General features: G+C 39.6%; 1 protein-coding gene across 4 annotated transcripts in view; it reads right to left on the reverse strand.

Moving 5' to 3' along the window:
* Window positions 1-249: 249 nt before the first annotated feature.
* The window catches only part of RAMP3 (receptor activity modifying protein 3), a 104599-nt gene continuing 89583 nt past the window's right edge, over window positions 250-15265 (reverse strand). For all 4 annotated transcript variants that reach the window (XM_089776500.1, XM_089776498.1, XM_006133274.4 and 1 more), the window contains one exon: window positions 250-1635. In XM_089776500.1, coding sequence (XP_089632626.1) covers window positions 1380-1635 — 256 coding nt within the window. In that variant the 3' untranslated portion in view covers window positions 250-1379. The remainder of the gene's footprint in view (window positions 1636-15265) is intronic.

Raw genomic sequence — 15265 nt, forward strand, 5'->3', positions numbered from 1 at the left:
TTTTAATACAGGGAGCACTTCTGTGTCAAGACCCACTTTCTGTGTTCAGCTGGACCTGCATCACAAATATTAAATACAATTCTTAAAGAAGACCATCTAACTAGTACATGTGGAAGACACAGCTATCGGTACTTTAAGTGTGTGAGCTATGAAAATGTGTATTCATGAGGAAAAGATATTGAGCACTTATAAAAATGGAATATTTGGCTTGGAGGACACTTCATGTGACAAACACAAAATTTACAATAGAAACTAAAGTTATTTTATTTGGAGCATATTGTATCTAAATATTTAATTACAGAGGAATGTAATGATTATCAACTTGTTGAATGAAATTTGTTTCCATTTCTCTGCTCTGTCAATTCCAAACATCATTCAAACTGTCTTGCTGTTAATAACATAAGTGCCACATTCTGTAAGTGATGAAAAATGAAGCATTCCAACACTGAAAGGCACCTCAATTAACAAAGCTTGTTATATTTTTTTTATTTACAAGACATCACTTGCACAGAAGATTCGGTGTGAAGTGAGAATGAGGAGCACACAGTGAATACACTCATCAACATACAAATAATTATTAAAAAGAAAAGAAAATGATGAATCTGACATATGACAGTTAAGAAACATGGTAAATTCATGATCAACCCATTTCCTCTCATTTTCCAGCTCTGTAGAAAAAGCCAGCATCCTTCCATCAAGTGCTAAGAAGTCATCTTTATGAGCATTTTAGAAACTGCTTAACCAAGCAGAGTATCTTCTCCACATGGATAATCACAGGCCATATGAATTGTTTCTTACCAAGACAACCTTTCCAGCCCTTGATTGTGTGTGGTTTTTATTAGCCACCGAGACAATGTCCCTCAGCAACCTCCATGTTAAGTTCCTCTGGTGACAAACTTCCATTCAAGTCACAAGGCTCACAAAAGAAAACCTCAAGTGTCCAGCATAGAATTTTCAAAAGAGCCCCACTGTAAATATTACAAATTAGTCCCTCATTGTGTGCATACGTACGCATAGTAGAAAACTAGGCTTACTGACAAGTTTAACTTTTGGTAAGAAACTTTACTTCTGCTGTGGTTAGCAGGTTATTTTGTCATCATAAGTCTCCCACTAGCTAGAACTGATTGTGAATTACATTACACATTAACCATGGGCATCAGTTTTGATGGGGAAAATGATGTCTTTGCATACACAATGAAAACTTTTATTGGAGAAGCATTGACTTTAGATAGATGCAGAATACTTCTCTGAAGATAGGACAGTATTCTCCCTTAGGACCTGACAGGTTAGAACTCTTCAGATCTGATATTTCCAATTCTTCTTCTTTTCTTTACAAAAAAATTAGTGCAGAATGGGTTGAGAAAAGCCAGCAGAATGGCTTACACTAGAATGTCACTTCTCTTACTGCACCACACCACCACAGTTATCATGGCAATCATCAACAATACTGGGATTAAGATCAGAGTCATGAGAATTTCATCCGGAGGATCTTCCCAGTGAACCTTTTCTGAAGTACAGTTTGAAAAGAATTGTTTATGAATTCCAGTGATGAAGCCCTGTGCGAGTGAGTTTGGCCAAAAGCAACTTGCAGCGTTGGCTTCCCGTTCTGTGCAGATACTGAAATTGTTGTAATACCTAGGGAGAAAGACAAGAAAATGGAAGTAAGTCTGAATAAAAATTATTTTGTTTTTCTTTAAAAAAAAAAAGTCTGCTCCCATTTTGCTTTTTTAGATATTTCAGATAGTTGTAAACAGATCATCCATCCCCTTGTCTCTTGTTTTTTCACCCGATACAAAAACTTCTGGAATCCCGGGGGGTTGGGGGGAGGTGGTTGTTGTTCTAAAGCATGGCTTATCAAATAGTAATTTTATTTCAGTAACTACAGGCAAAATTTTGGCATTTGCAATAAAGCATTTTTGAGATTGCCTTTTTATAGGCTCTTTGACAATCTGTTCACCCTCATGGTGTTTTTCATTTGATTTATGCAGTTTTAGTAGAATTGACAACAGTTATCATGTGTCTAATCTATACAGTTGCACCAGTGCTGAAGGAAATACATTGCCCTGAGTGTTCAGCACCTTGGAAAAGCAAGCAGTGTCCGACATGTCTGAGATGACACAGTGAGTCAGATGCAGTGTAGTTGTAGCAATGTTGTTCCCAGGATATTAGAGAAACCCCACGTACCTTGTCACAATGAGTCATAAGCAGAATTAAGAATACACTATTCCTAACTCCTAGACATCTGGTCAGGCTTCTAAACAGGCTCAGTAAAATCCTGGCTCCACTGAAGTTAATGGCAAAGCTCCCAGTGATTTTAATGTGGCCTGTAGTTCACCCTCTCATTTTAACTCATGTAGCATTAGACTGCACTTCCCTTGGCAGAGGTATCAACAATACCCATAAAAATCAAATGTGGCAACTGCAACAAACTGCAAGTGAATTATAAGTAATTCATGCATAGTCTGTTGCCAGGCGGGAGGCTGAGGCCAAGTGCAGTCTCAGCATGAGATCATGAACTGCTGAATAACAATTTCAGTCCTGCTGTGTGCGGACGCAACAATCAGAGAAAGAGCCAATAAAAATGAAATAAAGCCTTGAGATTTTTTTTGAAATCTTAACCTTTCCCACATCAGAGTTAGACTGTAATGCTTGTCTACACCCTTTGGAGAGATCTACTATACCCAGGGACACACGAAACTTAATTTCAGCTCAGTAGAGCATACAGAAAGATGTATATAATGTTTGAAAGTTAACCAAAGTTGGTATTTCTGAATGCAGGCTATGCTCAGAGCAAGGAAACAATAGACCTAATTGAATAATTTGATGGATTGTTGTGATGGGATCATGAGATAAGGGGATTTGAAAAGGAATAGAATGGTGAGAGGTAAGAGGAAATTAGGATGTTGAATTGTGTCTGGACAGCACATAGAGAGGAGAAGGAATGAGGAAACTGAATAATTGTCTGTTGTACTTTCCCATGTACCCTTCAATGATGGGTGACTTAGTAAAATTGTTTCTAAGGGAATGAAACACTACTTGATGCCTTCAGTGACAGCATGCTGCACTATTGTCTGTGAAGCCCTGCTCCTACCCAATATACAAGCACAGTAATTGCCTTTGAATGACACATTTCCTGCAATAGAAAAATAATGTCCCTGGGAACTGATGGTGACTCAATCGTTGGTTGTGTGGGAGCAAAGCTGAACCACTCAGCATCAGAGGCAAAGACTGCAGTCCACTGTATAAGAACAGACATTGCCTCTGAGGACATTGCCTGCCATGCTACTGTTATGCAGGCACAGAACACTGCATCGATAAGGTCTATGGTTACCGTCTTAAAGTCATGTGCATAAGAGAAAACAGCAGCCTGGTAAAAAGACACAGGTCAAAGCCTCGACCTCTTCTCCTTCCCGTTGGAGTTGGCACAGTTTTTAAAACTTTGCTTATAGCTTCCTATACAAATACTAGGTCATCTAAGGCCAAGATGTGCTGGCACATCACCAACTAGCATGAGAATGGAGAGCAGTGGTTCTCCAGCTGTTGAGACACCAAAGTGGGTTGCAACTCCATTTCAATGGGGTCACCAGAGACAACATGAGACTCGCTGAAGCCTGAGAGCCTGAGCTTGGGGAAGCAGAACTCTGGGCCCAAATCTTCAGAGGCCTTATGTTGCTGTGTATTATGCGTATAGGTAAAAATGGCTCTGCCTTGGGGAATTAGGCACCTAGGGGATTAGGCAGCATCTGAGCTGTGGTTTTGAAAATGTTAATGGCAACTTAATGGAGGAATAAGGTGTTTAATGAGGCAGAATAGTGGCTAAATACTTTGAAAGATTTGGGTCCCAAGCCATATGCATTGGGCTACACTCTGTCTTCTGCTAGACAGTACAACTTACTAATAATCGAGGTACGTGTGAATATAAATTACTCTATAAATCTAGAGTACTATATTCCTACCATCAAATTCATCAAGGTGGCTTACAAATTCTGTAGAAAAAATAACATTCTTTTAAGTTCTATAAGAGTTTTTCAGTGCTGTTGGCTGATTTCAGCAAAACAGTTACCCATTGCTTTTGTATCTAAGTCTAATATAGTCCAAAGAAATAGAACCAAACAGCTGCCAAGTTCCCCCACATAGAAAGATAAAAATAATTAGGTTTGTTGTAGTGTGTTCAAAAGACTGAATCCCTAAAAGCCAATCCACACCTACACATGTAATCTTAAGTAGAATTCTGCAGAACATTCACTTAAAACCTCAGACCTCAAAATACTAATGTTTTGCCTACATTATAACTGCATTTTAAAAACACAGTTTTGAAATACAATATACTTCTGATATCCCGAAATAGTGCTGCAATATAGATGTAGCTTTACTGCCTAACTAGAGTTCCCATTTAAAAAAAAAATCTCTATTACCTCAACCTGCAAATTAGACACTTTAGAAGATTTCAGTTGAATTCTGGTTATTAAAATGTGAGATTTCTTTATATGACCAATTGGTTTATAAGTATTTTTGAGAAAGTGGAGAGTATTAATTAATTAAGGAATATTTAATTCTTACTCAAATTCTTACTCAAATTCTTATTCCCTTTGGGTATGTCTACACTACAGCATTATTTTGAAATATATTATTTCGAAATAGTTAATTCAAAATAAGATATTTTGAACTAAGCATCTACACAGCGCTTATTTCAATTTAGCTATTTCAAATTTGGCGTTATTCCTCGTGGAATGAGGTTTACCAAATTCAAAATAAGTGCTCTGCTATTTTGATTTAATTTTGAAATAGTGGTTTGGCTGTGTAGATGCTAGTAAAGTTATTTCTAAATAACGGCTGTTATATTCTTTGTTTTGATTGTGAACTCTTTATGCCAAGAACTGACTTTGTGTTCTGTGTTAGTACAGCACAATGAGGTCCTGATTCATAAAATATGATTTCTATAATGAGGACACTGGTTTACTGTGGACCTGACTCTATAACTCTGATATAAGTAGTTGTACTGAAATCAAAGTGTCCAAATACATTTAGCTGAGAGCTACAACACACTTCACAGAGACTGACAAACCAAATTTACCAGAGCTCCAAAATCAAATTCTGCATTTCTTGTTTTGTGCTAAATACTTCCCACTGTTATATTCACGAGAATTTGTGTATGCTTTCATTAGAAACTGCATATTTTGTCACATTTGAAATTATTGCTGATACATGTTAGCAAATAGCTTTGCACAGCATGAAAAATGGCCAAATTCCTCCTTGGAACAAATTACAAGTTTTCATACATTTGCTATATTCGCAAAACAGTGGTATTGTTTTCAGAGCACAAATAGTTTTTCTTTCCCTGCACTTGAAGTGTTCTAGAAAATAAAGAATAATTCAGAACACAACTGTAATGTTCTTTACTTTTTGAAAGACATGTAAAAATACAGTTTTGCAGTGATTTTTGCCTGTGGTGAAATTGTAATGAATATTTTTACCTGCAGTCCCAGATTGCCATTTAACTTATTTTCCTTGGTGCTGAAATGTGTATTTGTCCTGATTAGTGTGGTCTGGGATATCCATCCAAAGAAATAGAAGATTAGGATGTGTATGTACAGTACTGTGTGTCAAGCCACATCAGAAAAATCCATACATTCACTTGATGGAAATACTGAACAAACTAGTAGAGAAATCCAATAATAAAATTCTACCACACATGCAGCATGTGTGCAGTTAGCTACCCTCTATGGAGTTTTCCCATATCTGTGACCACGGTATGCATCTCAGACACTTTGCAATAAGCTTAAGAAAGTGCTTTGTCCTACTTGGATAAGGTATTTTAAAATCTTTCACCACAATGTCACAATCTACCTTTCTACAATTAACTTAATTATTATGTTATGCCCTAAGCTCCTGGGCGGTCTTTAAATCAAGGCACTGAAATTAGATAGTAAAATACATAAACCATGAATTTATTGATTATATTTTCACTTGAATATTCACACATCACAGACCAAACTTCCAAAGTCCTGTCCCAGGATTCTTGAAGTTTAATCTAACTATTGCAATGGATTCTCTAGAGACAGTATCTTTCTTTTGTTGTTCTAAAGTGACTCATGTAGCAATTTTAAATTAATAGAGAAAGAAAATCCCTTCTTTGTATTCCTCTTGGGAGGGGGGGACAAGCCTCCTTATTCAAATAACCTTCAATTTACAGTATATAGTAATAGGAATAGTAGTAAGAATATTGTAGCGCCTCAGAGCCCCAGTCATGTGCAATAGTAAATATTACATCCTGACCCAAAGGCAATAGGATAACCTATAGGATAACCCCAACCAAGGCTATCTGTATCTCTAAAAACAGCAGCTTGAAATTTTAATTACTGCATTGATTACTATGGACCAATTTTCTTAATTAATCCAAACATTTCATGCTTCTCAACTAACAGTATCTGTTGCTCAGATATATGAGTAGAACCCTGAATGGATACAAAATGTTTTATCTGCATCTGCAATCTGTATCCACAAAAATGAATTAGAACTACCCACATCTATATCCACAGATGCAGATAGCCACAGATATAAAGCGGATAACTGCAAATTTGCAGAGTTCAAGACACAAAATTTATATCCTCATCTGCATCTATATCTGCAAAAAATGAGATGCGGATTTGCAGGGCTGTAGATGTGAGTATCCATGTCAGAATCACAGTGCCTACCAGAAATGTCATTCTTACATGTCACATAACGAAAAATGGATTTCAGATCAGATGATCAGGTGACATGGCGCACATGTATGTCTGTTTTAACTCTTATTTGCTGCAGTGGAATTACATCAGGAATGAATTTGTGCAATAGTGTAACTTTTCACTTGGCACCATGGGAGAAATTAATTCAATCAAGAAATACAAGTGTAAAATAAATGGCTAGTGGAATGATGTCAACTTGCTTTCTAGAAAAAGTTTGAGATTATCAGAATAAAATAGCTCTTTTGTTTCAAGACACTAACTCAATCATAGAAATTGCTAAACCAGTCTGAAAAAAATAACATCCCTTCAAAATAATATTTAGATAAAAATCTTACTTTTTATTCTTTCATTTTTGCACCTCTCTGCACTATGCATCCCTGTCAGAACTAGAACCAGAAGTGCTGAAATAATAATAACTATAAATATCGTACCATGAGACAGGCTGGTCTCATGTTATTTCCACTGCAGTGGAAGCAGGAAGTACCAAAAAAGCCCTCACAAAAAATCTTCTTATGTGATTTCCAGCCAAATTTTGCTGATTTAAAGGGTGTGAATACTTTGAGTAAACTCTAAATTAAGGATCCAGCCTTTTTGCTGATTATCTCCGAAGATATCCCCACCACTGCTCAAGGGAAGTTTAATTTTCTATTTAACATTTCCACAGTTTTATGGGACAAAGAAGACACTATAAAGTGGGAGAATGCTTCTCTGCCTTTCATATGAACCATTAGCCAAGTGAACTTATGACTGCAAATGAAATGATTCCTTTTGGCCAAAAGGTGTGACCTCATACACAAATCCAGATCACTTGCTGGGCAAGTCACATCCTTGTCTGTGCCTCGATTTCTCCATCTGTAATAATCCTGATCTTCTTTCAAAGGCACTTTGAGCTCTACAGTTCAAAAGTGTTATTGAAGAAAGAGATAACATTATTAGACTGTATTTCCCTGATTAAATCATATTTTCCATTTTGTATCATGGACACAGAATTCAGCAGGAAGAAAAATAAAACTCCATACAGCATAGGGAAGGAAATTACCATGAAAGTAAAAAACAGCCGAGATAGTGAGACAATCATAAATTATAATTTACTGCTATTCTGTTGAATTATGGATGACGTTATGACAGATTTACACGCTGAAAATAATAAATATCCTTTTGAGACTTTTTCAGAACTTTGAGTTGAGGTTTAGGTGAACAGGCTGCTAGGAAATGAAAAATGGTTGGATGAACCTATCTGAGAATCCTAATATATAAAATTTAGAACCAAACTATTATTGGGTACCTAATGATAAAGGGGAATATGTAAATATAGAAAGAAACTCTTCATTTATGCAACATCTCTGATCCCAAGTGCCCAATGTCTGTTGAACAGGAGCACCAGTATTCAGCTAAGGGTAGAATCAGGAAGGAAAATGTTGGATACTAGTTAAGTATGATGTACAGACCCACCGATGGGGGAGGAAAAGGGGGCATTTGCCCCGGGGCTTAGTGATTCCAAGGGATCCAGAGCTCCCGGCTGTCACCACTGCTACTGTGGTGGTGGTGGCTGAAGACTTAGGCCCTTTAAATCACTGCCAAAATGTATGTAAAGGAATTAACTTCAAGCCAGGGATGGTGCCTGGCAGTACCCAGTCCCCCAGTCTCCTTCAATTCCTATGGATATGTCTACATCACAATTGTAACTAATTTGCATTCTTGTTGGCAGGGATAGTACACATGGGTGGAATGGAAGACTGGCCTGTCCTCTCCCCCAAGATATGGTTCCTTATAGTATATGTGTATATGATGTGCTGAAGTCCTGCTACAGCTTTCATTCATTCACAGAAGGGTTTTTCCATTGCTGTAGTTAATCCAGATCTCTGAGATGCTAGACTAAGGGAAACATATTTCTATTGGCCTATCTGCATCTACAGTGGGAGCTACTTCAACTTAACTACAGCACTGGGGCAAGAATTTTTTTCACAGCTAGGCCAATTTCACTAAGTGTAGACTAGGCCTGTATGTGCTATACTATAGACAGACACTTGGTCATCTGGGGGCCAAATTACAGACATGTCTTTTGGGGGGGGTGTAAACTCTGCTCCCTTCCACTCTCCCCCTTCCCTCCCCCCAAATGCAGGTCTGTTCCTGTCTAGCACCACAACAGGCACTAGCCGTCCAAAACAGGGCAGGGACGATCTGGCTGGCTGACTACAGAGGAGTAAGCAAGCTGCACCAATCTAAGGAGTGACAGAGTAGCAATACTGGCCAGGACCTTACAGTATCTTATGCCCAGTCCTCTCTGGGTCAGGCTTCCATTCTGCCCCTTGCAGTTTCATACCACCCACCACTCAGTCCCATACGTCAATGGCAAAACGAGTCCCTAGGGCTACGTCTACACTGGCTCCTTTTCCGGAAGGGGCATGTAAATTTCACTAGTCGTCGTAGGGAAATCCGCGGGGGATTTAAATATCCCCCGCGGCATTTAAATAAAAATGTCCGCCGCTTTTTTCCGGCTTTTAAAAAAGCCGGAAAAGAGCGTCTAGACTGGCCCCGATCCTCCGGAAAAAGTGCCCTTTTCCGGAGGCTCTTATTCTTACTTCAAAGTAAGAGCCAGTCTAGAATAAGAGCCAGAATAAGAGCCTCCGGAAAAGGGCACTTTTTCCGGAGGATCGGGGCCAGTCTAGACGCTCTTTTCCGGCTTTTTTAAAAGCCGGAAAAAAGCGGCGGACATTTTTATTTAAATGCCGCGGGGGATATTTAAATCCCCCGCGGATTTCCCTACGACGACTAGTGAAATTTACATGCCCCTTCCGGAAAAGGGGCCAGTGTAGACGTAGCCCAGGTGACACAACGTTATTTCTTTTCAACAAAATGTTGGAATTAAAGAATATACAAAAATACTTTTGATGGCCTGGAATGACAAGCATAGCTGGTAAATCCCATTCCCTTGCCTTCCAGATCAAGGCTTGTTGTGCTTCTTGGGGATGAGTCATGAGGTCATAACACTGCAGTGCTACAAATGCACTCCCCCTCCTTGCTTTACAATGATCCTATCTCAAAAGCTTAAGAGGCAATAGATTGATCTAGTTTGAATAAACAATTATTTTCTAAATTATTATCCAAAATATTTCTCTATCATAAGACACAAAGATTGATCATTAATTCTGCAGGGGTACAAATAATCCAAAGGAAGAAGTGAGTTGAGCTCTCTCATAAAAAACAATCTGGGGTTATTTTTTTAGGAGAAAAAACAAATCAAGAGAGAAATATGTAAAATATACTGTTTCAAGGCACTCACTTGTCAATAAATGAATTTGGAAAGCTTTATACCTTTCTCCCTAATGATGATATAGCCTGATGAGAAAATCAATACTCAGAAAAAAACCTATAAATAAAGATTCTGTGACTCAAGAAAGCCAAGTGATGATATTTTTTCTAGTCTATTTCAATTAAAAATACTTACTGGTGCTTGAAAACATTAATTTTCAGATACAGTGGTTTGCTGAATTCACTGTTGATACTTCAGGTATCAATAATTGTGGCCAGTTCACCTCTGCGTATCCTAAAAATAATATTTTCAAGGAAGTATTTTTTAATTTCTTAAAAAAAGAAATTAAAAGTCATCTGATTTCTCAGAGCGATTAAATCTTGATATAGATAAAACTACTTTAATTGAGTAGCAAGTGTCTTGACAATTTATATAAAACTATGTAAATATTTTTTACAATTTATTTATATAGTTAGTTACTTTATGTAACAATGCTCCTGGTCAAGTTGCCTGTGAGCTCAGAGCCATGACTCCTGGATCTAAAATCAGTATCCTGCGTTGCTTGAGATAAAAGGGCCAGGACCATTAGTTTAGAGACAGTTGCAGAGTTAAAAACTTGTGTATGTGGTCCTGCCAGCAGAGGGAAATAAGAAACACACTGTGTCAGCATGGGTTATGTGTGTGATGATTCAACATAAACACTATAGAGGTCTTTCACTGCTGAAACAGGGCAAATAATAGTTTCTCCTAAACAAGACATTTCAGCTTCCACATGCTCTATGCCAACATAAGGAGAAGACTGAGCTTGATGCTAGTTTTAAGTCATGATTTCCTGGGAATCGATGCTTTAAATACAGGAGAATGAAATCAAATAGCTTACAGATCATCAGTGTTCGCTTTCAAAACAAACTCTTTTGAAAGTTCATCTGAAATACCATTTTTAATGACAGAGCAGCCACTAGTGAACCTGTAGTTAAAATTACAATTAAGTTTCTGTTTCAAACTTCATTAATGTTGCATAAATTTCTGGTTTCGTCCCCTTGGAGGCTAGTCTGATTTACCCCAAGAAGAGAGTCACACTTTCAGGCTGGGTCCAACTCAAGTTTATTGGTTGCAACCAAGGTACGGCTAAGGAACTCAATGTTCAAAGCAGAGCCGACCCTGAGCATAGGCTAAGCATCCTTTTTATACTTTCTTTAACTTTCTTATCTAACTTGGCACGTCTTGATTTGTTACCTTAGCTTCGTGTTGCCGCGTTATTGGTTAGCATATTTCAACTCTATTCCATTCAGTAACAACCACCAGTATAGCTTACTTAAGCAATAGCAATTAGCAAATTTCCCTAACTCAAGTAATACGTGTACTCCAGTCCTTGAGAAATGGGTCTAAACAGCTAGTTCCCCTTTTTACTACAGCTTCTAAAACATGCGCAATTAGCTAAATGATATGTGCTGTTTCAAGCTTAAGTAATGGAAGGGGGAAGAAGCACACATAGTCTTTACTATATTTTACTACATTAACACTCTGAGGGATATTAATGCTGTTTTTTAACCAAGATCATCTGTAATCAAATACCCTATCCTACAGCAACATTCCTGCTCTCTGAATTTAGAAAGAACTTAACATTTAAGATTAAAGATAGGATTGAGGGGGCTGTAGTGAGTACTATTTAAGAAAGTCTGTTCTGATTCTTTGAGGGACAATATCAAAGTAATACTAGCATTTGACAAAGCACAGAATGCATGGCACTGAGAAGCGAGTGTTATTCAACTTAAAGTTGAAAGAAAGTAGAATCGTTTAAACAGACTTAAGATTTCAGACTAAAAAAAGAGTTCAAATTCTGGAACCTTGACCAGAAAACTGAATACAAAATCTGAAGACAGTTGAGAAGGGAGAGAGAGAGGTGAAGAGGAGGACAAGGATTCATTTAAAACTAAAAGAAAGCTGTCTGCTAAATCACATTTTTACCTGTTGAGAAAAACATTAGCCAATCAGAATGGCAGTAATTCTGTTCCTTTTCCATCTTGGAATCCCCTTGCAGATGAATTACTTGGGGATTGTTTGTTGTGGTTGGTTTTTTATATTGCGTATCACCAGAGTTACCAACAGAATTGCTGGGCCCCTAGGAGACTCTGGCTCTGGGCCCTTTGGCCCTTTCAAATCACCAGGCCCCAGGGCAGCTGTCCTCTTTTCCCCCTGCCTCTGTCAGCAGCCCTGCACAGCTCTTACATAAGCTGCAGGACTGCCAGTCCTAAAAAATTGAGCCTTCCATTTATGTACAAAACAACTTGCCCCTACACTGTCCACTTCTGGTCCCCAGCTTTAGCCTCAGCATAACACTTTCAGGAATAAGCATGGCTCAAATTCCACGGCTTAATCAATTTATCCTCTCTGTTCAGGCTGCCAATTAGCTCCTTTTATAGCAAGGCCGCCACAATTGTCTATTTGGAACTGAATGCAAATCACTGAACTACTTTTCCACAGGCCATTTCCATCTGAAGGCTGAAAATGGTAAATAATTTTCAGTGTAAAAGGAGAATTGTTCTATATTTGGAGCAGAGCTGGCTTTGAACTGACCCATCTCAAGCCTGACTCAGCAGGGTGTTGAGTGCCCTCACTTCTCATTGAAGTTAGTGGAAGCTGAAAGTACCTCTAGGAGTTGTGGTGCACCTTGCAGGAACAAGTGCCCAAGGAGAAAGGCTTAGACAATTACTGCATGCCAACATCATCTTTCTTTATTATTTCGTTAATCATGAAAGTTCTGAGCTGTTTATAGAATAAATACAGTACATCCTACACTGAAAGCCTGATCCTCAGCCCACTGAAGTCAAATGGACTCTTTTCATTTATTTCACTGGACTTTGGATCAGGCCTTTAAAGAACCTGATTACAAAGAGAACGCTAAATTGTGTCATTGCATTTCAGTGGACTTGCACTCTTCCATTCATGAAGTTTTGTCTTGTCTGTAGCAAAGATGCTTGCCTTTGCTACTATAACTGAATTCCACTCTGCTACTCCTCTGGGGAACATCATGTACAAGGGAGTAATCATCACCTGCTCCATTCTAGGTGGACAGAGAATGGGGTAGGCAGAATGCTTGGCTATTAGTAGCAGAGTAGAGAGGAAGGTGAAGTAATAACAGTGCTCACCTGGGACTCAAGATATTTGGGCTCCACCACAGACTCTCTGTATGATGTAGGTTCCATGCAGATTTTGTGAGCAAGTCACTTAAGGCTAGACTCTAAAACGTATTCTAGGGACTGAACATACAGATAGGTGCCCAAGTGCTTATGCATTTGCTCAACTACCACTGAAATGTATGAGGCACTTAGGGTATGTCTACACAGAAAAGTTATTTTGGAATAATGGCCATTATTCTGAAATAACTATATGAGCATCTACACAGCCATTCTGTTATTTTGAAATATTTTTGAAATAATGGGCGGCTTATTCAGAAATCTGCAAACCTCATTCTATGAGGAATAACGCCTATTCTGAAATAGCTATTTCAGAATAAGGCATATGTAGTTGCTCCATTGCTGCTATTTCGAAATAGCCCCTCACAAGGGCTATTGTAAGTTATTCCTTCATAGTGCCTCCTGGGGCTCTAAACTGAGATAGCACTTCTACATTAGGGAAGCCTGCCTTGGCCTAATTTTGAGGCTTACCTGTAGTATAGATGTGCTATTTCAAAATAAGTTATTTTGGAATAACTATTCTGTAATAGCTTATTTCATACTTGATGTGCAGTGTAGACGTAGCCATAGATACTTCTGAAAATTCTATTTGGTGCCTACCAATTCCTGTCTGAATTGGTAGCATCAACTTCCAGCCACTGGACTGTTATATCTTTCTCTCTGCTAGACTGAAGAGCCCAATGCTAAATATTTGTTCCATGTAGGTACCTTTAGACTGTAGTCACGTCATCCCTTAACCTTCTTTTTGTTAAACTAAAGAGACAGACTTAAGAAGTGTAAGCAGGGGCTGAACTGCTGCTTGCTATCAGCAAGCTAAAAGGAGGAGTGGGTGTGCCCACTACAGTTGTTTAGCTCTACAAGGTAATTAACTGTTAACTGTTGACATGTAAATACTGCTCAGGAGAGAATCCAAGGTGTGGCTATGTAAATCCCATTCAGCCAGGGCTGATGGAGGGTCAGTGTTGGAATGGAATGTGGAGAATTGTATATAATTTGGGACTGTTGTGGGAGTAACTAATCATGCTACCCCTAAATGTGGGAACTGTAAAACATGCCATCAGTGCTTGCAGGAGAGACACCACCATCATGGTTAGAGGTCTTGGAAGAACAAGCCTCCCCCCTTCCAGAGTTGAGTGAACAGAGCTGGGGAAAAGGGTTAAAGGACTTGAGTCAGCCTGCTTCACACCTGCTAGGTCTGAGCTATAAGACTGGCCTAGCCTGCACCTTTCCCCCTTTGTTTTAACTCCCTGAGGAGTCTTTTCCTTTGCTAGTCCAGTGAAAGCTGGATTCATTTGGCAGCCCAGCTGGTGGCTAAAGAGTTGAAATCACTGAGAGCTGAAATCACTGGTTTGGCTGAGAGTTAAAATCACTGAGCTGAAATCATTGGTTTGGCTGAGAGCCAGACCTATTGCAGCCAGTGAAGTGGCGGCGACGCGTGGCGTGGAGCGGCAGCAGGCGAGGAGCGGCCATCAGCGATGTGGTGTGGAGTGGCGGCGGGCGACGAGTGGTCATCAGCGGTGTGACGTGGAGCGGCGGTAGGCGAGGAGTGGCCATCAGCGGCGTGGCGTGGAGCGGCGGCAGGCGAGAAGCAGCGACCAGTGGCGGCAGCAGACGAGGAGCGGTGACAGGTGCCCAGCGGAGCATCCAGAGGTGTGGGACGAGACAGCTGGTGAAGCGTGGCAGAGTTTCGTATAAGGTGCCCCCTATTTATCCTCCCCACCCCCATTTCTACCCAGGTTGGGAGGTGAAACCCTGCGGGTGAACTTTGGGACTCTGGGTGGCACGGACCAGGGACAGAGACTTTTGGGGAGTCGGACTCTGTGGACTTCGGGTGATTCTTGGCTGGGGTAGGGGCTTGGCTCATGTTTGGGTTATGAACTTTGTTTGTGGTGTTTTCCCCAAGCTAATGCCGTATGAATTCTCTCTCTGTTTCATTAAATGTTTTTTTCCTACACTCAGACTCAGTGCTTGCGAGTGGGGAAGCATTGCCTCTCAGAGGCGCCCAGGAGTGCGTGAATTTCCCAGATCACTGGGTGGGGGCTCGAGCTGGTTCTTTGTGAGACTGACCCCAAGATATTGAACCCAGCCCT

The sequence above is a fragment of the Pelodiscus sinensis genome, chromosome 2 (genome assembly GCF_052426305.1).
Source record: "Pelodiscus sinensis isolate ZL-2025 chromosome 2, ASM5242630v1, whole genome shotgun sequence".
In the NCBI taxonomy this organism is placed as follows: Eukaryota; Metazoa; Chordata; order Testudines; family Trionychidae; genus Pelodiscus; species Pelodiscus sinensis.